Here is a 25,287-nt window from a genome sequence, read left to right as displayed (position 1 = left end):
AGAAATCGATTGGGCGCAGTCCCAATACGCTGCGATCAACGCATCAAAAGTTACAGCCAAAAAACGAAAACATGAATTTTCGACATTTTTCAGCAGGTGCTTTTTTCCTCGTATCTTCTCTCCCGTTGATCCCACGCTCCTTCTGCTGCGTTTTCTGAGTTCCTTGGGGTCCAATTGGTCGGGAAAGAGTCATACGAATCAATTCGAAGACGAAAAATTTTTTGGTCAAAAAAAAAGGAAGGTTAACCCCTTTGTATTTTTGGCGAAAATTTTCGCGATTTTCAAAAGTGCTGGAATCAATTCTTTCATGCACTATTCCGACGTAATTTTGCGAGAGAAATCGATTGGGCGCAGTCCCAATACGCTGCGATCAACGCATCGAAAGTTACAGCCAAAAAACGAAAACATGAATTTTCGACTTTTTTCAGCAGGTGCTTTTTTCCTCGTATCTTCTCTCCCGTTGATCCCACGCTCCTTCTGCTGCGTTTTCTGAGTCCCTTGGGGTCCAATTGGTCGGGAAAGAGTCATACGAATCAATTGTAAGACGAAAAATTTTTTGGTCAAAAAAAAAGGAAGGTTAACCCCTTTGTATTTTTGGCAAAAATTTTCGCGATTTTCAAAAGTGCTGGAATCAATTCTTTCATGCACTATTCCGACGTGATTTTGCGAGAGAAATCGATTGGGCGCAGTCCCAATACGCTGCGATCAACGCATCGAAAGTTACAGCCAAAAAACGAAAACATGAATTTTCGACATTTTTCAGCAGGTGCTTTTTTCCTCGTATCTTCTCTCCCGTTGATCCCACGCTCCTTCTGCTGCGTTTTCTGAGTTCTTTGGGGTCCAATTGGTCGGGAAAGAGTCACACGAATCAATTCCAAGACGAAAAATTTTTTGGTCAAAAAAAAAGGAAGGTTAACCCCTTTGTATCTTTGGCGAAAATTCTCGCGATTTTCAAGAGTGCTGGAATCAATTCTTTCATGCACTATTCCGACGTAATTTCGCGAGAGAAATCGATTGGGCGCAGTCCCAATACGCTGCGATCAACGCATCGAAAGTTACAGCCAAAAAACGAAAACATGAATTTTCGACATTTTTCAGCAGGTGCGTTTTTCCTCGTATCTTCTCTCCCGTTGATCCCACGCTCCTTCTGCTGCGTTTTCTGAGTTCCTTGGGGTCCAATTGGTCGGGAAAGGGTCATACGAATCAATTCTAAGACGAAAAATTTTTCGGTCAAAAAAAAAGGAAGGTTAACCCCTTTGTATTTTTGGCGAAAATTTTCGCGATTTTCAAAAGTGCTGGAATCAATTCTTTCATGCACTATTCCGACGTAATTTTGCGAGAGACATCGATTGGGCGCAGTCCCAATACGCTGCGATCAACGCATCGAAAGTTACAGCCAAAAAACGAAAACATGAATTTTCGACATTTTTCAGCAGGTGCTTTTTTCCTCGTATCTTCTCTCCCGTTGATCCCACGCTCCTTCTGCTGCATTTTCTGAGTTCCTTGGGGTCCAATTGGTCGGGAAAGAGTCATACGAATCAATTCTAAGACGAAAAATTTTTTGGTCAAAAAAAAAGGAAGGTTAACCCCTTTGTATTTTTGGCGAAAATTTTCGCGATTTTCAAAAGTGCTGGAATCAATTCTTTCATGCACTATTCCGACGTAATTTTGCGAGAGAAATCGATTGGGCGCAGTCCCAATACGCTGCGATCAACGCATCAAAAGTTACAGCCAAAAAACGAAAACATGAATCTTCGACATTTTTCAGCAGGTGCTTTTTTCCTCGTATCTTCTCTCCCGTTGATCCCACGCTCCTTCTGCTGCGTTTTCTGAGTTCCTTGGGGTCCAATTGGTCGGGAAAGAGTCATACGAATCAATTCGAAGACGAAAAATTTTTTGGTCAAAAAAAAAGGAAGGTTAACCCCTTTGTATTTTTGGCGAAAATTTTCACGATTTTCAAAAGTGCTGGAATCAATTCTTTCATGCACTATTCCGACGTAATTTTGCGAGAGACATCGATTGGGCGCAGTCCCAATACGCTGCGATCAACGCATCGAAAGTTACAGCCAAAAAACGAAAACATGAATTTTCGACATTTTTCAGCAGGTGCTTTTTTCCTCGTATCTTCTCTCGCGTTGATCCCACGCTCCTTCTGCTGCGTTTTCTGAGTTCCTTGGGGTCCAATTGGTCGGGAAAGAGTCATACGAATCAATTCTAAGACGAAAAATTTTTTGGTCAAAAAAACAGGAAGGTTAACCCCTTTGTATTATTGGCGAAAATTTTCGCGATTTTCAAAAGTGCTGGAATCAATTCTTTCATGCACTATTCCGACGTAATTTTGCGAGAGAAATCGATTGGGCGCAGTCCCAATACGCTGCGATCAACGCATCGAAAGTTACAGCCAAAAAACGAAAACATGAATTTTCGACTTTTTTCAGCAGGTGCTTTTTTCCTCGTATCTTCTCTCCCGTTGATCCCACGCTCCTTCTGCTGCGTTTTCTGAGTTCCTTGGGGTCCAATTGGTCGGGAAAGAGTCATACGAATCAATTGTAAGACGAAAAATTTTTTGGTCAAAAAAAAAGGAAGGTTAACCCCTTTGTATTTTTGGCGAAAATTTTCGCGATTTTCAAAAGTGCTGGAATCAATTCTTTCATGCACTATTCCGACGTAATTTTGCGAGAGAAATCGATTGGGCGCAGTCCCAATACGCTGCGATCAACGCATCGAAAGTTACAGCCAAAAAACGAAAACATGAATTTTCGACATTTTTCAGCAGGTGCTTTTTTCCTCGTATCTTCTCTCCCGTTGATCCCACGCTCCTTCTGCTGCATTTTCTGAGTTCCTTGGGGTCCAATTGTTCGGGAAAGAGTCATACGAATCAATTCTAAGACGAAAAATTTTTTGGTCAAAAAAAAAGGAAGGTTAACCCCTTTGTATTTTTGGCGAAAATTTTCGCGATTTTCAAAAGTGCTGGAATCAATTCTTTCATGCACTATTCCGACGTAATTTTGCGAGAGAAATCGATTGGGCGCAGTCCCAATACGCTGCGATCAACGCATCAAAAGTTACAGCCAAAAAACGAAAACATGAATTTTCGACATTTTTCAGCAGGTGCTTTTTTCCTCGTATCTTCTCTCCCGTTGATCCCACGCTCCTTCTGCTGCGTTTTCTGAGTTCCTTGGGGTCCAATTGGTCGGGAAAGAGTCATACGAATCAATTCGAAGACGAAAAATTTTTTGGTCAAAAAAAAAGGAAGGTTAACCCCTTTGTATTTTTGGCGAAAATTTTCACGATTTTCAAAAGTGCTGGAATCAATTCTTTCATGCACTATTCCGACGTAATTTTGCGAGAGACATCGATTGGGCGCAGTCCCAATACGCTGCGATCAACGCATCGAAAGTTACAGCCAAAAAACGAAAACATGAATTTTCGACATTTTTCAGCAGGTGCTTTTTTCCTCGTATCTTCTCTCGCGTTGATCCCACGCTCCTTCTGCTGCGTTTTCTGAGTTCCTTGGGGTCCAATTGGTCGGGAAAGAGTCATACGAATCAATTCTAAGACGAAAAATTTTTTGGTCAAAAAAAAAGGAAGGTTAACCCCTTTGTATTTTTGGCGAAAATTTTCGCGATTTTCAAAAGTGCTGGAATCAATTCTTTCATGCACTATTCCGACGTAATTTTGCGAGAGAAATCGATTGGGCGCAGTCCCAATACGCTGCGATCAACGCATCGAAAGTTACAGCCAAAAAACGAAAACATGAATTTTCGACTTTTTTCAGCAGGTGCTTTTTTCCTCGTATCTTCTCTCCCGTTGATCCCACGCTCCTTCTGCTGCGTTTTCTGAGTCCCTTGGGGTCCAATTGGTCGGGAAAGAGTCATACGAATCAATTGTAAGACGAAAAATTTTTTGGTCAAAAAAAAAGGAAGGTTAACCCCTTTGTATTTTTGGCGAAAATTTTCGCGATTTTCAAAAGTGCTGGAATCAATTCTTTCATGCACTATTCCGACGTGATTTTGCGAGAGAAATCGATTGGGCGCAGTCCCAATACGCTGCGATCAACGCATCGAAAGTTACAGCCAAAAAACGAAAACATGAATTTTCGACATTTTTCAGCAGGTGCTTTTTTCCTCGTATCTTCTCTCCCGTTGATCCCACGCTCCTTCTGCTGCGTTTTCTGAGTTCTTTGGGGTCCAATTGGTCGGGAAAGAGTCACACGAATCAATTCCAAGACGAAAAATTTTTTGGTCAAAAAAAAAGGAAGGTTAACCCCTTTGTATCTTTGGCGAAAATTCTCGCGATTTTCAAGAGTGCTGGAATCAATTCTTTCATGCACTATTCCGACGTAATTTCGCGAGAGAAATCGATTGGGCGCAGTCCCAATACGCTGCGATCAACGCATCGAAAGTTACAGCCAAAAAACGAAAACATGAATTTTCGACATTTTTCAGCAGGTGCGTTTTTCCTCGTATCTTCTCTCCCGTTGATCCCACGCTCCTTCTGCTGCGTTTTCTGAGTTCCTTGGGGTCCAATTGGTCGGGAAAGGGTCATACGAATCAATTCTAAGACGAAAAATTTTTCGGTCAAAAAAAAAGGAAGGTTAACCCCTTTGTATTTTTGGCGAAAATTTTCGCGATTTTCAAAAGTGCTGGAATCAATTCTTTCATGCACTATTCCGACGTAATTTTGCGAGAGAAATCGATTGGGCGCAGTCCCAATACGCTGCGATCAACGCATCGAAAGTTACAGCCAAAAAACGAAAACATGAATTTTCGACTTTTTTCAGCAGGTGCTTTTTTCCTCGTATCTTCTCTCCCGTTGATCCCACGCTCCTTCTGCTGCGTTTTCTGAGTCCCTTGGGGTCCAATTGGTCGGGAAAGAGTCATACGAATCAATTGTAAGACGAAAAATTTTTTGGTCAAAAAAAAAGGAAGGTTAACCCCTTTGTATTTTTGGCGAAAATTTTCGCGATTTTCAAAAGTGCTGGAATCAATTCTTTCATGCACTATTCCGACGTAATTTTGCGAGAGAAATCGATTGGGCGCAGTCCCAATACGCTGCGATCAACGCATCGAAAGTTACAACCAAAAAACAAAAACATGAATTTTCGACATTTTTCAGCAGGTGCTTTTTTCCTCGTATCTTCTCTCCCGTTGATCCCACGCTCCTTCTGCTGCGTTTTCTGAGTTCCTTTGGGTCCAATTGGTCGGAAAGGAGTCATACGAATCAATTCTAAGACGAAAAATTTTTTGGTCAAAAAAAAAGGAAGGTTAACCCCTTTGTATTTTTGGCGAAAATTTTCGCGATTTTCAAAAGTGCTGGAATCAATTCTTTCATGCACTATTCCGACGTAATTTTGCGAGAGAAATCGATTGGGCGCAGTCCCAATACGCTGCGATCAACGCATCGAAAGTTACAGCCAAAAAACGAAAACATGAATTTTCGACATTTTTCAGCAGGTGCTTTTTTCCTCGTATCTTCTCTCCCGTTGATCCCACGCTCCTTCTGCTGCGTTTTCTTAGTTCCTTGGGGTCCAATTGGTCGGGAAAGAGTCATACGAATCAATTCTAAGACGAAAAATTTTTTGGTCAAAAAAAAAGGAAGGTTAACCCCTTTGTATTTTTGGCGAAAATTTTCGCGATTTTCAAAAGTGCTGGAATCAATTCTTTCATGCACTATTCCGACGTGATTTTGCGAGAGAAATCGATTGGGCGCAGTCCCAATACGCTGCGATCAACGCATCGAAAGTTACAGCCAAAAAACGAAAACATGAATTATCGACATTTTTCAGCAGGTGCTTTTTTCCTCGTATCTTCTCTTCCGTTGATCCCACGCTCCTTTTGCTGCGTTTTCTGAGTTCTTTGGGGTCCAATTGGTCGGGAAAGAGTCACACGAATCAATTCCAAGACGAAAAATCTTTTGGTCAAAAAAAAAGGAAGGTTAACCCCTTTGTATCTTTGGCGAAAATTCTCGCGATTTTCAAGAGTGCTGGAATCAATTCTTTCATGCACTATTCCGACGTAATTTCGCGAGAGAAATCGATTGGGCGCAGTCCCAATACGCTGCGATCAACGCATCGAAAGTTACAGCCAAAAAACGAAAACATGAATTTTCGACATTTTTCAGCAGGTGCGTTTTTCCTCGTATCTTCTCTCCCGTTGATCCCACGCTCCTTCTGCTGCGTTTTCTGAGTTCCTTGGGGTCCAATTGGTCGGGAAAGGGTCATACGAATCAATTCTAAGACGAAAAATTTTTCGGTCAAAAAAAAAGGAAGGTTAACCCCTTTGTATTTTTGGCGAAAATTTTCGCGATTTTCAAAAGTGCTGGAATCAATTCTTTCATGCACTATTCCGACGTAATTTTGCGAGAGAAATCGATTGGGCGCAGTCCCAATACGCTGCGATCAACGCATCGAAAGTTACAGCCAAAAAACGAAAACATGAATTTTCGACATTTTTCAGCAGGTGCTTTTTTCCTCGTATCTTCTCTCCCGTTGATCCCACGCTCCTTCTGCTGCATTTTCTGAGTTCCTTGGGGTCCAATTGGTCGGGAAAGAGTCATACGAATCAATTCTGAGACGAAAAATTTTTTGGTCAAAAAAAAAGGAAGGTTAACCCCTTTGTATTTTTGGCGAAAATTTTCGCGATTTTCAAAAGTGCTGGAATCAATTCTTTCATGCACTATTCCGACGTAATTTTGCGAGAGAAATCGATTGGGCGCAGTCCCAATACGCTGCGATCAACGCATCAAAAGTTACAGCCAAAAAACGAAAACATGAATTTTCGACATTTTTCAGCAGGTGCTTTTTTCCTCGTATCTTCTCTCCCGTTGATCCCACGCTCCTTCTGCTGCGTTTTCTGAGTTCCTTGGGGTCCAATTGGTCGGGAAAGAGTCATACGAATCAATTCGAAGACGAAAAATTTTTTGGTCAAAAAAAAAGGAAGGTTAACCCCTTTGTATTTTTGGCGAAAATTTTCACGATTTTCAAAAGTGCTGGAATCAATTCTTTCATGCACTATTCCGACGTAATTTTGCGAGAGACATCGATTGGGGGCAGTCCCAATACGCTGCGATCAACGCATCGAAAGTTACAGCCAAAAAACGAAAACATGAATTTTCGACATTTTTCAGCAGGTGCTTTTTTCCTCGTATCTTCTCTCGCGTTGATCCCACGCTCCTTCTGCTGCGTTTTCTGAGTTCCTTGGGGTCCAATTGGTCGGGAAAGAGTCATACGAATCAATTCTAAGACGAAAAATTTTTTGGTCAAAAAAACAGGAAGGTTAACCCCTTTGTATTTTTGGCGAAAATTTTCGCGATTTTCAAAAGTGCTGGAATCAATTCTTTCATGCACTATTCCGACGTAATTTTGCGAGAGAAATCGATTGGGCGCAGTCCCAATACGCTGCGATCAACGCATCAAAAGTTACAGCCAAAAAACGAAAACATGAATTTTCGACATTTTTCAGCAGGTGCTTTTTTCCTCGTATCTTCTCTCCCGTTGATCCCACGCTCCTTCTGCTGCGTTTTCTGAGTTCCTTGGGGTCCAATTGGTCGGGAAAGAGTCATACGAATCAATTCGAAGACGAAAAATTTTTTGGTCAAAAAAAAAGGAAGGTTAACCCCTTTGTATTTTTGGCGAAAATTTTCGCGATTTTCAAAAGTGCTGGAATCAATTCTTTCATGCACTATTCCGACGTAATTTTGCGAGAGACATCGATTGGGCGCAGTCCCAATACGCTGCGATCAACGCATCGAAAGTTACAGCCAAAAAACGAAAACATGAATTTTCGACATTTTTCAGCAGGTGCTTTTTTCCTCGTATCTTCTCTCGCGTTGATCCCACGCTCCTTCTGCTGCGTTTTCTGAGTTCCTTGGGGTCCAATTGGTCGGGAAAGAGTCATACGAATCAATTCTAAGACGAAAAATTTTTTGGTCAAAAAAAAAGGAAGGTTAACCCCTTTGTATTTTTGGCGAAAATTTTCGCGATTCTCAAAAGTGCTGGAATCAATTCTTTCATGCACTATTCCGACGTAATTTTGCGAGAGAAATCGATTGGGCGCAGTCCCAATACGCTGCGATCAACGCATCGAAAGTTACAGCCAAAAAACGAAAACATGAATTTTCGACTTTTTTCAGCAGGTGCTTTTTTCCTCGTATCTTCTCTCCCGTTGATCCCACGCTCCTTCTGCTGCGTTTTCTGAGTTCCTTGGGGTCCAATTGGTCGGGAAAGAGTCATACGAATCAATTCTAAGACGAAAAATTTTTTGGTCAAAAAAAAAGGAAGGTTAACCCCTTTGTATTTTTGGCGAAAATTTTCGCGATTTTCAAAAGTGCTGGAATCAATTCTTTCATGCACTATTCCGACGTAATTTTGCGAGAGAAATCGATTGGGCGCAGTCCCAATACGCTGCGATCAACGCATCGAAAGTTACAGCCAAAAAACGAAAACATGAATTTTCGACATTTTTCAGCAGGTGCTTTTTTCCTCGTATCTTCTCTCCCGTTGATCCCACGCTCCTTCTGCTGCGTTTTCTGAGTTCCTTGGGGTCCAATTGGTCGGGAAAGAGTCATACGAATCAATTCTAAGACGAAAAATTTTTTGGTCAAAAAAAAAGGAAGGTTAACCCCTTTGTATTTTTGGCGAAAATTTTCGCGATTTTCAAAAGTGCTGGAATCAATTCTTTCATGCACTATTCCGACGTAATTTTGCGAGAGAAATCGATTGTGCGCAGTCCCAATACGCTGCGATCAACGCATCGAAAGTTACAGCCAAAAAACGAAAACATGAATTTTCGACATTTTTCAGCAGGTGCTTTTTTCCTCGTATCTTCTCTCCCGTTGATCCCACGCTCCTTCTGCTGCGTTTTCTGAGTTCTTTGGGGTCCAATTGGTCGGGAAAGAGTCACACGAATCAATTCCAAGACGAAAAATTTTTTGGTCAAAAAAAAAGGAAGGTTAACCCCTTTGTATCTTTGGCGAAAATTTTCGCGATTTTCAAGAGTGCTGGAATCAATTCTTTCATGCACTATTCCGACGTAATTTCGCGAGAGAAATCGATTGGGCGCAGTCCCAATACGCTGCGATCAACGCATCGAAAGTTACAGCCAAAAAACGAAAACATGAATTTTCGACATTTTTCAGCAGGTGCGTTTTTCCTCGTATCTTCTCTCCCGTTGATCCCACGCTCCTTCTGCTGCGTTTTCTGAGTTCCTTGGGGTCCAATTGGTCGGGAAAGAGTCATACGAATCAATTCTAAGACGAAAGATTTTTCGGTCAAAAAAAAAGGAAGGTTAACCCCTTTGTATTTTTGGCGAAAATTTTCGCGATTTTCAAAAGTGCTGGAATCAATTCTTTCATGCACTATTCCGACGTAATTTTGCGAGAGAAATCGATTGGGCGCAGTCCCAATACGCTGCGATCAACGCATCGAAAGTTACAGCCAAAAAACGAAAACATGAATTTTCGACATTTTTCAGCAGGTGCTTTTTTCCTCGTATCTTCTCTCCCGTTGATCCCACGCTCCTTCTGCTGCGTTTTCTTAGTTCCTTGGGGTCCAATTGGTCGGGAAAGAGTCATACGAATCAATTCTAAGACGAAAAATTTTTTGGTCAAAAAAAAAGGAAGGTTTGTATTTTTGGCGAAAATTTTCGCGATTTTCAAAAGTGCTGGAATCAATTCTTTCATGCACTATTCCGACGTAATTTTGCGAGAGAAATCGATTGGGCGCAGTCCCAATACGCTGCGATCAACGCATCGAAAGTTACAGCCAAAAAACGAAAACATGAATTTTCGACATTTTTCAGCAGGTGCTTTTTTCCTCGTATCTTCTCTCCCGTTGATCCCACGCTCCTTCTGCTGCGTTTTCTGAGTTCTTTGGGGTCCAATTGGTCGGGAAAGAGTCACACGAATCAATTCCAAGACGAAAAATTTTTTGGTCAAAAAAAAAGGAAGGTTAACCCCTTTGTATCTTTGGCGAAAATTTTCGCGATTTTCAAGAGTGCTGGAATCAATTCTTTCATGCACTATTCCGACGTAATTTCGCGAGAGAAATCGATTGGGCGCAGTCCCAATACGCTGCGATCAACGCATCGAAAGTTACAGCCAAAAAACGAAAACATGAATTTTCGACATTTTTCAGCAGGTGCTTTTTTCCTCGTATCTTCTCTCCCGTTGATCCCACGCTCCTTCTGCTGCGTTTTCTGAGTCCCTTGGGGTCCAATTGGTCGGGAAAGAGTCATACGAATCAATTGTAAGACGAAAAATTTTTTGGTCAAAAAAAAAGGAAGGTTAACCCCTTTGTATTTTTGGCGAAAATTTTCGCGATTTTCAAAAGTGCTGGAATCAATTCTTTCATGCACTATTCCGACGTAATTTTGCGAGAGAAATCGATTAGGCGCAGTCCCAATACGCTGCGATCAACGCATCGAAAGTTACAGCCAAAAAACGAAAACATGAATTTTCGACATTTTTCAGCTGGTGCTTTTTTCCTCGTATCTTCTCTCCCGTTGATCCCACGCTCCTTCTGCTGCGTTTTCTGAGTTCCTTTGGGTCCAATTGGTCGGAAAGGAGTCATACGAATCAATTCTAAGACGAAAAATTTTTTGGTCAAAAAAAAAGGAAGGTTAACCCCTTTGTATTTTTGGCGAAAATTTTCGCGATTTTCAAAAGTGCTGGAATCAATTCTTTCATGCACTATTCCGACGTAATTTTGCGAGAGAAATCGATTGGGCGCAGTCCCAATACGCTGCGATCAACGCATCGAAAGTTACAGCCAAAAAACGAAAACATGAATTTTCGACATTTTTCAGCAGGTGCTTTTTTCCTCGTATCTTCTCTCCCGTTGATCCCACGCTCCTTCTGCTGCGTTTTCTGAGTTCCTTGGGGTCCAATTGGTCGGGAAAGAGTCATACGAATCAATTCTAAGACGAAAAATTTTTTGGTCAAAAAAACAGGAAGGTTAACCCCTTTGTATTTTTGGCGAAAATTTTCGCGATTTTCAAAAGTGCTGGAATCAATTCTTTCATGCACTATTCCGACGTAATTTTGCGAAAGAAATCGATTGGGCGCAGTCCCAATACGCTGCGATCAACGCATCGAAAGTTACAGCCAAAAAACGAAAACATGAATTTTCGACATTTTTCAGCAGGTGCTTTTTTCCTCGTATCTTCTCTCCCGTTGATCCCACGCTCCTTCTGCTGCGTTTTCTGAGTTCCTTTGGGTCCAATTGGTCGGAAAGGAGTCATACGAATCAATTCTAAGACGAAAAATTTTTTGGTCAAAAAAAAAGGAAGGTTAACCCCTTTGTATTTTTGGCGAAAATTTTCGCGATTTTCAAAAGTGCTGGAATCAATTCTTTCATGCACTATTCCGACGTAATTTTGCGAGAGAAATCGATTGGGCGCAGTCCCAATACGCTGCGATCAACGCATCGAAAGTTACAGCCAAAAAACGAAAACATGAATTTTCGACATTTTTCAGTAGGTGCTTTTTTCCTCGTATCTTCTCTCCCGTTGATCCCACGCTCCTTCTGCTGCGTTTTCTTAGTTCCTTGGGGTCCAATTGGTCGGGAAAGAGTCATACGAATCAATTCTAAGACGAAAAATTTTTTGGTCAAAAAAAAAGGAAGGTTAACCCCTTTGTATTTTTGGCGAAAATTTTCGCGATTTTCAAAAGTGCTGGAATCAATTCTTTCATGCACTATTCCGACGTAATTTTGCGAGAGAAATCGATTGGGCGCAGTCCCAATACGCTGCGATCAACGCATCGAAAGTTACAGCCAAAAAACGAAAACATGAATTTTCGACATTTTTCAGCAGGTGCTTTTTTCCTCGTATCTTCTCTCCCGTTGATCCCACGCTCCTTCTGCTGCGTTTTCTGAGTTCTTTGGGGTCCAATTGGTCGGGAAAGAGTCACACGAATCAATTCCAAGACGAAAAATTTTTTGGTCAAAAAAAAAGGAAGGTTAACCCCTTTGTATCTTTGGCGAAAATTTTCGCGATTTTCAAGAGTGCTGGAATCAATTCTTTCATGCACTATTCCGACGTAATTTCGCGAGAGAAATCGATTGGGCGCAGTCCCAATACGCTGCGATCAACGCATCGAAAGTTACAGCCAAAAAACGAAAACATGAATTTTCGACATTTTTCAGCAGGTGCGTTTTTCCTCGTATCTTCTCTCCCGTTGATCCCACGCTCCTTCTGCTGCGTTTTCTGAGTTCCTTGGGGTCCAATTGGTCGGGAAAGAGTCATACGAATCAATTGTAAGACGAAAAATTTTTTGGTCAAAAAAAAAGGAAGGTTAACCCCTTTGTATTTTTGGCGAAAATTTTCGCGATTTTCAAAAGTGCTGGAATCAATTCTTTCATGCACTATTCCGACGTAATTTTGCGAGAGAAATCGATTGGGCGCAGTCCCAATACGCTGCGATCAACGCATCGAAAGTTACAGCCAAAAAACGAAAACATGAATTTTCGACTTTTTTCAGCAGGTGCTTTTTTCCTCGTATCTTCTCTCCCGTTGATCCCACGCTCCTTCTGCTGCGTTTTCTGAGTTCCTTGGGGTCCAATTGGTCGGGAAAGAGTCATACGAATCAATTGTAAGACGAAAAATTTTTTGGTCAAAAAAAAAGGAAGGTTAACCCCTTTGTATTTTTGGCGAAAATTTTCGCGATTTTCAAAAGTGCTGGAATCAATTCTTTCATGCACTATTCCGACGTAATTTTGCGAGAGAAATCGATTGGGCGCAGTCCCAATACGCTGCGATCAACGCATCGAAAGTTACAGCCAAAAAACGAAAACATGAATTTTCGACATTTTTCAGCAGGTGCTTTTTTCCTCGTATCTTCTCTCCCGTTGATCCCACGCTCCTTCTGCTGCGTTTTCTGAGTCCCTTGGGGTCCAATTGGTCGGGAAAGAGTCATACGAATCAATTGTAAGACGAAAAATTTTTTGGTCAAAAAAAAAGGAAGGTTAACCCCTTTGTATTTTTGGCGAAAATTTTCGCGATTTTCAAAAGTGCTGGAATCAATTCTTTCATGCACTATTCCGACGTAATTTTGCGAGAGAAATCGATTAGGCGCAGTCCCAATACGCTGCGATCAACGCATCGAAAGTTACAGCCAAAAAACGAAAACATGAATTTTCGACATTTTTCAGCAGGTGCTTTTTTCCTCGTATCTTCTCTCCCGTTGATCCCACGCTCCTTCTGCTGCGTTTTCTGAGTTCCTTTGGGTCCAATTGGTCGGAAAGGAGTCATACGAATCAATTCTAAGACGAAAAATTTTTTGGTCAAAAAAAAAGGAAGGTTAACCCCTTTGTATTTTTGGCGAAAATTTTCGCGATTTTCAAAAGTGCTGGAATCAATTCTTTCATGCACTATTCCGACGTAATTTTGCGAGAGAAATCGATTGGGCGCAGTCCCAATACGCTGCGATCAACGCATCGAAAGTTACAGCCAAAAAACGAAAACATGAATTTTCGACATTTTTCAGCAGGTGCTTTTTTCCTCGTATCTTCTCTCCCGTTGATCCCACGCTCCTTCTGCTGCGTTTTCTGAGTTCCTTGGGGTCCAATTGGTCGGGAAAGAGTCATACGAATCAATTCTAAGACGAAAAATTTTTTGGTCAAAAAAAAAGGAAGGTTAACCCCTTTGTATTTTTGGCGAAAATTTTCGCGATTTTCAAAAGTGCTGGAATCAATTCTTTCATGCACTATTCCGACGTAATTTTGCGAAAGAAATCGATTGGGCGCAGTCCCAATACGCTGCGATCAACGCATCGAAAGTTACAGCCAAAAAACGAAAACATGAATTTTCGACATTTTTCAGCAGGTGCTTTTTTCCTCGTATCTTCTCTCCCGTTGATCCCACGCTCCTTCTGCTGCGTTTTCTGAGTTCCTTTGGGTCCAATTGGTCGGAAAGGAGTCATACGAATCAATTCTAAGACGAAAAATTTTTTGGTCAAAAAAAAAGGAAGGTTAACCCCTTTGTATTTTTGGCGAAAATTTTCGCGATTTTCAAAAGTGCTGGAATCAATTCTTTCATGCACTATTCCGACGTAATTTTGCGAGAGAAATCGATTGGGCGCAGTCCCAATACGCTGCGATCAACGCATCGAAAGTTACAGCCAAAAAACGAAAACATGAATTTTCGACATTTTTCAGCAGGTGCTTTTTTCCTCGTATCTTCTCTCCCGTTGATCCCACGCTCCTTCTGCTGCATTTTCTGAGTTCCTTGGGGTCCAATTGGTCGGGAAAGAGTCATACGAATCAATTCTAAGACGAAAAATTTTTTGGTCAAAAAAAAAGGAAGGTTAACCCCTTTGTATTTTTGGCGAAAATTTTCGCGATTTTCAAAAGTGCTGGAATCAATTCTTTCATGCACTATTCCGACGTAATTTTGCGAGAGAAATCGATTGGGCGCAGTCCCAATACGCTGCGATCAACGCATCAAAAGTTACAGCCAAAAAACGAAAACATGAATTTTCGACATTTTTCAGCAGGTGCTTTTTTCCTCGTATCTTCTCTCCCGTTGATCCCACGCTCCTTCTGCTGCGTTTTCTGAGTTCCTTGGGGTCCAATTGGTCGGGAAAGAGTCATACGAATCAATTCGAAGACGAAAAATTTTTTGGTCAAAAAAAAAGGAAGGTTAACCCCTTTGTATTTTTGGCGAAAATTTTCGCGATTTTCAAAAGTGCTGGAATCAATTCTTTCATGCACTATTCCGACGTAATTTTGCGAGAGACATCGATTGGGCGCAGTCCCAATACGCTGCGATCAACGCATCGAAAGTTACAGCCAAAAAACGAAAACATGAATTTTCGACATTTTTCAGCAGGTGCTTTTTTCCTCGTATCTTCTCTCCCGTTGATCCCACGCTCCTTCTGCTGCGTTTTCTGAGTTCCTTGGGGTCCGATTGGTCGGGAAAGAGTCATACGAATCAATTCTAAGACGAAAAATTTTTTGGTCAAAAAAAAAGGAAGGTTAACCCCTTTGTATTTTTGGCGAAAATTTTCGCGATTTTCAAAAGTGCTGGAATCAATCCTTTCATGCACTATTCCGACGTAATTTTGCGAGAGAAATCGATTGGGCGCAGTCCCAATACGCTGCGATCAACGCATCGAAAGTTACAGCCAAAAAACGAAAACATGAATTTTCGACATTTTTCAGCAGGTGCTTTTTTTCTCGTATCTTCTCTCCCGTTGATCCCACGCTCCTTCTGCTGCGTTTTCTTAGTTCCTTGGGGTCCAATTGGTCGGGAAAGAGTCATACGAATCAATTCTAAGACGAAAAATTTTTTGGTCAAAAAAAAAGGAAGGTTAACCCCTTTGTATTTTTGGCGAAAATTTTCGCGATTTTCAAAAGTGCTGGAATCAATTCTTTCATGCACTATTCCGACGTAATTTTGCGAGAGAAATCGATTGGGCGCAGTCCCAATACGCTGCGATCAACGCATCGAAAGTTACAGCCAAAAAACGAAAACATGAATTTTCGACTTTTTTCAGCAGGTGCTTTTTTCCTCGTATCTTCTCTCCCGTTGATCCCACGCTCCTTCTGCTGCGTTTTCTGAGTTCCTTGGGGTCCAATTGGTCGGGAAAGAGTCATACGAATCAATTGTAAGACGAAAAATTTTTTGGTCAAAAAAAAAGGAAGGTTAACCCCTTTGTATTTTTGGCGAAAATTTTCGCGATTTTCAAAAGTGCTGGAATCAATTCTTTCATGCACTATTCCGACGTAATTTTGCGAGAGAAATCGATTGGGCGCAGTCCCAATACGCTGCGATCAACGCATCGAAAGTTACAGCCAAAAAACGAAAACATGAATTTTCGACTTTTTTCAGCAGGTGCTTTTTTCCTCGTATCTTCTCTCCCGTTGATCCCACGCTCCTTCTGCTGCGTTTTCTGAGTTCCTTGGGGTCCAATTGGTCGGGAAAGAGTCATACGAATCAATTCTAAGACGAAAAATTTTTTGGTCAAAAAAAAAGGAAGGTTAACCCCTTTGTATTTTTGGCGGAAATTTTCGCGATTTTCAAAAGTGCTGGAATCAATTCTTTCATGCACTATTCCGACGTAATTTTGCGAGAGAAATCGATTGGGCGCAGTCCCAATACGCTGCGATCAACGCATCGAAAGTTACAGCCAAAAAACGAAAACATGAATTTTCGACATTTTTCAGCAGGTGCTTTTTTCCTCGTATCTTCTCTCCCGTTGATCCCACGCTCCTTCTGCTGCGTTTTCTGAGTTCCTTTGGGTCCAATTGGTCGGAAAGGAGTCATACGAATCAATTCTAAGACGAAAAATTTTTTGGTCAAAAAAAAAGGAAGGTTAACCCCTTTGTATTTTTGGCGAAAATTTTCGCGATTTTCAAAAGTGCTGGAATCAATTCTTTCATGCACTATTCCGACGTAATTTTGCGAGAGAAATCGATTGGGCGCAGTCCCAATACGCTGCGATCAACGCATCGAAAGTTACAGCCAAAAAACGAAAACATGAATTTTCGACATTTTTCAGCAGGTGCTTTTTTCCTCGTATCTTCTCTCCCGTTGATCCCACGCTCCTTCTGCTGCGTTTTCTTAGTTCCTTGGGGTCCAATTGGTCGGGAAAGAGTCATACGAATCAATTCTAAGACGAAAAATTTTTTGGTCAAAAAAAAAGGAAGGTTAACCCCTTTGTATTTTTGGCGAAAATTTTCGCGATTTTCAAAAGTGCTGGAATCAATTCTTTCATGCACTATTCCGACGTAATTTTGCGAGAGAAATCGATTGGGCGCAGTCCCAATACGCTGCGATCAACGCATCGAAAGTTACAGCCAAAAAACGAAAACATGAATTTTCGACATTTTTCAGCAGGTGCTTTTTTCCTCGTATCTTCTCTCCCGTTGATCCCACGCTCCTTCTGCTGCGTTTTCTGAGTTCTTTGGGGTCCAATTGGTCGGGAAAGAGTCACACGAATCAATTCCAAGACGAAAAATTTTTTGGTCAAAAAAAAAGGAAGGTTAACCCCTTTGTATCTTTGGCGAAAATTTTCGCGATTTTCAAGAGTGCTGGAATCAATTCTTTCATGCACTATTCCGACGTAATTTCGCGAGAGAAATCGATTGGGCGCAGTCCCAATACGCTGCGATCAACGCATCGAAAGTTACAGCCAAAAAACGAAAACATGAATTTTCGACATTTTTCAGCAGGTGCGTTTTTCCTCGTATCTTCTCTCCCGTTGATCCCACGCTCCTTCTGCTGCGTTTTCTGAGTTCCTTGGGGTCCAATTGGTCGGGAAAGAGTCATACGAATCAATTCTAAGACGAAAAATTTTTCGGTCAAAAAAAAAGGAAGGTTAACCCCTTTGTATTTTTGGCGAAAATTTTCGCGATTTTCAAAAGTGCTGGAATCAATTCTTTCATGCACTATTCCGACGTAATTTTGCGAGAGAAATCGATTGGGCGCAGTCCCAATACGCTGCGATCAACGCATCGAAAGTTACAGCCAAAAAACGAAAACATGAATTTTCGACATTTTTCAGCAGGTGCTTTTTTCCTCGTATCTTCTCTCCCGTTGATCCCACGCTCCTTCTGCTGCGTTTTCTGAGTTCCTTGGGGTCCGATTGGTCGGGAAAGAGTCATACGAATCAATTCTAAGACGAAAAATTTTTCGGTCAAAAAAAAAGGAAGGTTAACCCCTTTGTATTTTTGGCGAAAATTTTCGCGATTTTCAAAAGTGCTGGAATCAATTCTTTCATGCACTATTCCGACGTAATTTTGCGAGAGAAATCGATTGGGCGCAGTCCCAATACGCTGCGATCAACGCATCGAAAGTTACAGCCAAAAAACGAAAACATGAATTTTCGACATTTTTCAGCAGGTGCTTTTTTCCTCGTATCTTCTCTCGCGTTGATCCCACGCTCCTTCTGCTGCGTTTTCTGAGTTCCTTGGGGTCCAATTGGTCGGGAAAGAGTCATACGAATCAATTCTAAGACGAAAAATTTTTTGGTCAAAAAAAAAGGAAGGTTAACCCCTTTGTATTTTTGGCGAAAATTTTCGCGATTTTCAAAAGTGCTGGAATCAATTCTTTCATGCACTATTCCGACGTAATTTTGCGAGAGAAATCGATTGGGCGCAGTCCCAATACGCTGCGATCAACGCATCGAAAGTTACAGCCAAAAAACGAAAACATGAATTATCGACATTTTTCAGCAGGTGCTTTTTTCCTCGTATCTTCTCTTCCGTTGATCCCACGCTCCTTTTGCTGCGTTTTCTGAGTTCTTTGGGGTCCAATTGGTCGGGAAAGAGTCACACGAATCAATTCCAAGACGAAAAATCTTTTGGTCAAAAAAAAAGGAAGGTTAACCCCTTTGTATCTTTGGCGAAAATTTTCGCGATTTTCAAGAGTGCTGGAATCAATTCTTTCATGCACTATTCCGACGTAATTTTGCGAGAGAAATCGATTGGGCGCAGACCCAATACGCTGCGATCAACGCATCGAAAGTTACAGCCAAAAAACGAAAACATGAATTTTCGACATTTTTCAGCAGGTGCTTTTTTCCTCGTATCTTCTCTCCCGTTGATCCCACGCTCCTGCTGCTGCGTTTTCTGAGTTCCTTGGGGTCCAATTGGTCGGGAAAGAGTCATACGAATCAATTCTAAGACGAAAAATTTTTTGGTCAAAAAAAAAGGAAGGTTAACCCCTTTGTATTTTTGGCGAAAATTTTCGCGATTTTCAAAAGTGCTGGAATCAATTCTTTCATGCACTATTCCGACGTAATTTTGCGAGAGAAATCGATTGGGCGCAGTCCCAATACGCTGCGATCAACGCATCGAAAGTTACAGCCAAAAAACGAAAACATGAATTTTCGACATTTTTCAGCACGTGCTTTTTTCCTTGTATCTTCTCTCCCGTTGATCCCACGCTCCTTCTGCTGCGTTTTCTGAGTTCCTTGGGGTCCAATTGGTCGGGAAAGAGTCACACGAATCAATTCTAAGACGAAAAATTTTTTGGTCAAAAAAAAAGGAAGGTTAACCCCTTTGTATTTTTGGCGAAAATTTTCGCGATTTTCAAAAGTGCTGGAATCAATTCTTTCATGCACTATTCCGACGTAATTTTGCGAGAGAAATCGATTGGGCGCAGTCCCAATACGCTGCGATCAACGCATCGAAAGTTACAGCCAAAAAACGAAAACATGAATTTTCGACATTTTTCAGCAGGTGCTTTTTCCCTCGTATCTTCTCTCCCGTTGATCCCACGCTCCTTCTGCTGCGTTTTCTGAGTTCCTTGGGGTCCAATTGGTCGGGAAAGAGTCACACGAATCAATTCCAAGACGAAAAATTTTTTCGTCAAAAAAAAAGGAAGGTTAACCCCTTTGTATCTTTGGCGAAAATTTTCGCGATTTTCAAGAGTGCTGGAATCAATTCTTTCATGCACTATTCCGACGTAATTTTGCGAGAGAAATCGATTGGGCGCAGTCCCAATACGCTGCGATCAACGCATCGAAAGTTACAGCCAAAAAACGAAAACATGAATTTTCGACATTTTTCAGCAGGTGCTTTTTTCCTCGTATCTTCTCTCCCGTTGATCCCACGCTCCTTCTGCTGCGTTTTCTGAGTTCCTTGGGGTCCAATTGGTCGGGAAAGAGTCATACGAATCAATTCTAAGACGAAAAATTTTTCGGTCAAAAAAAAAAGGAAGGTTAACCCCTTTGTATTTTTGGCGAAAATTTTCGCGATTTTCGAAAGTGCTGGAATAAATCAATTGTGTCGCTATTCCGACTTAATTTTGCGAGAAAAATCGATTGGATGCAGTTTCAATACGCTGCGATCAACGCATCGGAAGTTACAGCCAAAAAACAGAAACCTGAATTTTCGACATCTTTCACCAGCTGCCTTTTCCTTCGTTATTTCTCCCCTGTTGATCCCTCGCCATTTTCGCTGCGATTTCTGAGTTCCTGGGGGTCCTGTTAGTCAGGCAAGGATGATACAAATCGAATCTGAGACCAAAAATTTGTTGGTTCCAAAATGAAAAAAGAGTAAGGTCAACCCCTTCGCATATGTCTCCTTCAGACATTTGGCTATCTAATCAGTACAATAAGATTCCCTACGAGCAGTGGATCACAAGTTTTCGGTTGAAACAAAAGCAATGAAGCACGTTAGGGACCCTACAGTTTGAGAAGGTTTCCCCACATGGATTTTCATATTCATCAATTTTTCACCTCAAAATAGTATAATACTCACTTTAGGTTCCGGTTATTGAGTTAAAATAACAGCTCCTCATATTTTCAAGTCGAAACGATCAACTCTGTTAGAGTCATCACTGATAAACGGAGAAACGACGATGTATGTTTTTAGTTGTGGATCAAACAATATTCTTGTTATTTCCTCAGAAGTTCACCAGTCTTCCGAAGAAAATACTCTGCTTAGGATCGCGGTTGATCGAAATGAATATTGGAGAAATTTCCAGTGTACCGTATAGTGTTGCAGTCTTAACAACGTAAGGATACAGCTATTATCGTCAGGTCCCAATTCGCGAATCAGGAACGCTTTGATTGAAGTAAGCAACAATAATACTCATAATTAAAATCCAATTATGAATATCTTCATTACAAAAATAATAGTATCAGTAATGATCGTTTTTGTAATCGTTAATACATAGTGCTAATAATTGCAATAAACTAATCTGTACTCTGATTTTCGTATACATCTTACATATGATAAATCATAAACAGGTTTCGTCGACAAATGCGTCGGAAAGTTCTGATGTCTGCGTTGAAAAATAATTTCTCCAAAATCGAACGTGCAATCCAACAGTATCCTTGAAACTTCTTGTTTGCTGTTTTGTATGCAATCAATTGATTGTACAATGCAATTTACAAGAATGGTTCATATTGGCCTGCTCTTAACGAAGAGGGGACCGCTATGATTTTTGTTAAAATATTTTTCGGCTACACTAGAGTTATGGGTGGAATAAAATCATTTACATCTATTTATATGCTCAGAGTCAAGTTTTATTTTTGAATCCGTTAATTAGCGTTATTCGAATCTACAATCGCTTTTATTTAAATTCACCCCCTCCCCCCGTTTTCCCTGCCCCGTTATATTCATTTTTCGTTGAGTTGGAAATAATTTGTACATTGTAACAATATTTACACGTATTTTACAAATCACATCATAATATATAATTACATACGTATGTGTATAATCTACCTAACTATGTATAATATATGTATATTTTAAGGAGTTGTGTTGTACTTACGGAAAGAATAGTTTCATCATTTCGAAATCGATAACATTTTTTATTAATTGGTTGTTTTTTTTTTTTTTCACCAGTCTCTCTTTCATTATGTCACATATTCATTTGGTATTTTTTCTCTTAGATTGAAAATTACTGTGTTTCAAAAGCGATATGTCTCCGACTACACAGCGTTTCACAGCTGTTTCAGTCATTTTAGAATTCGGTTAGAAATATCCATTCCGTACAAATTGCGTAGCTATGCTTATCGTACGTATGCGTCATTCAGAAAAACCTTTCCCTTTTACGAATACAACCTATCAAATATTATGCGGAGTGGACGAATTGGAAAAAGAAAAAAATCACGACTCCCAGAGAAAGAAGAAACCTGCAGAGAAACGGTACTGTAATAATTGCGTGTAATAAAATTATGATGCATCATATACATACATTGACATATGTGAATATATCCTTCTGTAAACCTATGTACATACATATCTGCATACATATTTGTCGATACAATAAACTATTGGTAAATACTAACTCCTCAGTAGCTGCGATATGTATATTCCTTATTTCTTACTCGCTACTATATATAACGCTTTATCATTATACATGTGTTGCTTCTTATACTTCTAATAAATTTGCACTGGTATTCTTCGAAATAACGTCGATTTAAAAATTTCGTAAAACAAATGAAAACAAGAACACAGAAACAAAAGAAACTTTCCTAGCTATCACTAGCATAAATTTATCATCTTACTGGTCACTATTATACATAAATACATGTACCCATAAATTCATACATAATATGCGTATGCCGAATTTTTCATTAATGTGTACACATTCATCGCGATGGTCTGCTCTGGGTACTTCATCTTCTCTCTTCATCGCTCGTTCACCATCTAAGCTTCGCCTAGGTCAGCGATCCACCCGGAAGTCGCCACTCCTAGAGGAAGCTTAGATTTCGTAACACTATTTGCCGGAAGTTGACAGCAGAGGACTACCAGCGGCTGAGTAGCCCTGGCTGCAGGTTGGCAGCATGAACGGGTTCATGTTGAACGGCGAACCCACGACTCCTCCTAACCCTGCAACATGGCCACTTTCAGTCATACGTTAGGTGCTGTCCTCTCTTACGAACTTGGGATAATACATCGCTAATGATCAGCCGTTAATTCACGGAGGTATGAAACGAGGAATGTACATGCCTAGTGCTAATTTTCCATACCCTTCCGAAAAGCACATTGAATTTGGGTAAAAAGCGAAAATTTCTACTTCACGATCAATTAAAGATAGAATAAGTGATATCAAGGTTAAATTTACCATTGCAACGGATAACTATTACTCGAGCTCTTCACACTCAATGTCAAATAACTTGATTATACCTTTCGAATGGACGTCTTGTATCCATTGACTAAAGGGAAATATCGAAACACGAAGGCTTCGACAAGTTCATTATACAGCGAGTCGGTCAAGCCACGGTGGTAAAAGACAGTAAGTAATTCAGTGAATACTAGGGGAAAATCTTCGCGAAACAAAATCATATCATTCCTGATACCCATCTGTATTGAGGACTTATTACACGAGTCAAACGTGCGGTTCCTGTGGCGTCAAGTTCTACCTGCTTCTACGTTTCTTGATATGAGTTTCCCCTGGACTTGGTAAAATTATTCCAGAATCGTTGTGCATGCATGCTTAAGTTCCGAGCATAACATAGACATGCGGGTAGGCTGCAGGGTAGTTGTTGCATTTACGTGTGTGCCTGGTATACGTACGTTGTTGAATTAGTATATCGGTTACTGTGCTGCGGTAGCGAGGTGATGCTGGGTGGGCCAGTGCGACGGGACCGAGGAAGTCGGGGGTCTCAGGACCGGGGCGAAAGCGCTGGCGTCGCCGGACGAATAGAAAATGCCGTACTGTTCGTGCGCTAAAACGAAAATCATTCGAGAAACGATAAGTGTACGTGCAGTTAAAAACAACTTAAATAAGCGTGTCACTCGCGCTGCGGGTGGTTTTTCGTGAGCTCACATAATCATGCATTCGTCTAAAAAGCTTTTCACTTCCTGCATTTATAGCAACGGGTATACAAAAACGCGAAATATACGCTATTCAACATCGTGCAGGTTAGGCGCATGCAATTAATTATGTTCAGCGTGATCAATGGTGATCATTCTGTTCATCTTGACATTTCTCACATGATTCTGTGTTTCCACTTTTATTATTACGTTCACAACTGTGATACAGTATTTCACAATATTACCAATAAAATTTAGTAAGACAAACCTACATGGGATTTTGCTGCTCATTTATTGCTGATTAGTTGCTATAACTGAATTTGAATCTCAATAAACAAAGAAAAAAATTCATCACTGTATTTTTTCTCGTTTTATAATTTCTCTAACGGGTAACCGTGCCACCTTTTTTCAATCTGATACCCTCGTGCTTTCACCGAAGGGCCTTAGGAATAATTCCCTACATTCGTCTGAGTATTATACGTGAATCTTTCGGTGCTGACTGACATATACATATCAGGAACTGCAAGTATAAAATTTGCACCGGGCGGCATACGGGAATGGAAGAGGCCGGACGAAGCGTCAGTGAGAGAAATAGGAATAAAGAGTGCGCGGGGATTGGAAATACTTACGGGAGTTGTAGAGGGTCGGACTTCCGGGTAGGGGAACCGTGTAGGGGTTGGTAGCGGCTGAGTAGCTTCCGGCGGTACTGTGACTGTGTGGGGTGCTCGCGCTGCTCCCACAGTAGCCACCGCCAGTGCCACCCCCGCGGGGGCTGACGCTGCTGCTCTGCCGGTAGGCGTCCGCACTGCCCCCGACGCTGCCGCCGCCACCTCCCCCGGCTCCCGTCGTCACCGAGCCACCGTCTAGAAATAGAAACCTGCACGTCAGATCAACGCATCAGTATCCGATCACTCAGCTCGAAGACGTTGCCTCATCAGTACGGTAACGAAGAATCGATCAACCGCGTCGGAAGATTGTTTGTGATTGGGGAGGAAAATGTTACGCTCAACGATAGGTTGACAAGTTCGAAAAAAGCGACGAAAGTTCCGCAGTCCGGCAGTTTGAGGAATTGATACGAGACGCGAACTTACCGTCGGTCCATTTAGCGCTACCGTTTTCTTGCACGGTGACGGCTAGCTGGCCTGTATAAGAGTTGAAGGCTGTGGCGGAGGTGGACGTTGGCGGTGGCGGAGGATGACCGGAACCCGGGCTTCTGGGCGCCCCGGTGATGCCCGCGTTCCCACCCCTCGGCATGCTGTACAAAGCTTCTGCCAGGTCAGCCGCCCTCTTCAGTATTATTTCCTTCGGAAGCTTTTCCGGGTCACCGGGATGCCTGGGGATGAGTTTCTGCAACCTCTGGAACCCGTAGTCGATCGTTGGTTCGTTCAGTGCTGCGGGGCGGGTGAGAAATGGTATTTCAGAGTTGGTTTTCGCTAATTCTTAGGTCGACGGGAGAAGCTGATTGTGAAAAGCGCAGGATACTCACAAACGTAGACAAACCGGCCCGGTGCTCCTTTGCAAAGTTGTTTATTCTTATAGGATAGCGTCACTTCGACGACTCCCGGTATGTGCCGTGGTGGCGTCTGGACCCTGATGGCGTGCGGTGTGATCAGCTGAAATAGATTATGGTCTTTCAACTCGAGACATTCTTTCCTACGACATACCGGCGGACGATAAAAAAATAGTGTACTCGAGGCGTGAGGCTTACCTCACTCCAGACGAGCATGGTCCCGAAGACGACCTGCAGTCCGTCGAAGAAGTTGTCACCGACGATGATGACGGTGGAACCGCCGGACGTCCATCCTTCGCTGGGCGATATCGCCTTGATGCATGGGCTAGCAACGGACACGGGTTGATAGAGGCCTGAAAAAATAGAGAGTACCGTGTCTCGCGTCGTAATAGAAGTGCCCTCGTCGGAGAGAATTATCTGAATATTCTGTTTATTCGTTTGAGGTAGGGTGCAGGCAGATATATTTTCTGGCGCGGGGTTCTCGGGATGGAAAGAGGACTACCGTAGAGCCGGAGAGAGGTACTCCGCGAGATAGAGAGACTAAGAGAAAGGGAGACAGAGA

General features: G+C 41.7%; 1 protein-coding gene across 2 annotated transcripts in view; it reads right to left on the bottom strand.

Moving 5' to 3' along the window:
- Positions 1 to 20,959: 20,959 nt before the first annotated feature.
- Positions 20,960 to 25,287, bottom strand: part of LOC124184788 (transcription factor collier) — a 66,766-nt gene continuing 62,438 nt past the window's right edge. The window contains exons 10-15 of one of the 2 annotated variants that reach the window (XM_046574887.1): positions 24,924 to 25,078; positions 24,702 to 24,828; positions 24,307 to 24,606; positions 23,845 to 24,078; positions 22,976 to 23,127; positions 20,960 to 22,288 (exon numbers count right to left, since the gene is read on the bottom strand). In XM_046574887.1, coding sequence (XP_046430843.1) covers positions 22,997 to 23,127; positions 23,845 to 24,078; positions 24,307 to 24,606; positions 24,702 to 24,828; positions 24,924 to 25,078 — 947 coding nt within the window. In that variant the 3' untranslated portion in view covers positions 20,960 to 22,288; positions 22,976 to 22,996. The remainder of the gene's footprint in view (positions 22,289 to 22,975; positions 23,128 to 23,844; positions 24,079 to 24,306; positions 24,607 to 24,701; positions 24,829 to 24,923; positions 25,079 to 25,287) is intronic. The other variant, XM_046574886.1, reaches the window with a different exon arrangement.

The sequence above is a fragment of the Neodiprion fabricii genome, chromosome 6 (assembly GCF_021155785.1).
Source record: "Neodiprion fabricii isolate iyNeoFabr1 chromosome 6, iyNeoFabr1.1, whole genome shotgun sequence".
NCBI lineage: Eukaryota > Metazoa > Arthropoda > Insecta > Hymenoptera > Diprionidae > Neodiprion > Neodiprion fabricii.
Note: the sequence above shows the minus strand (reverse complement) of the source record. Positions and strands in the feature narration are given on the sequence as shown.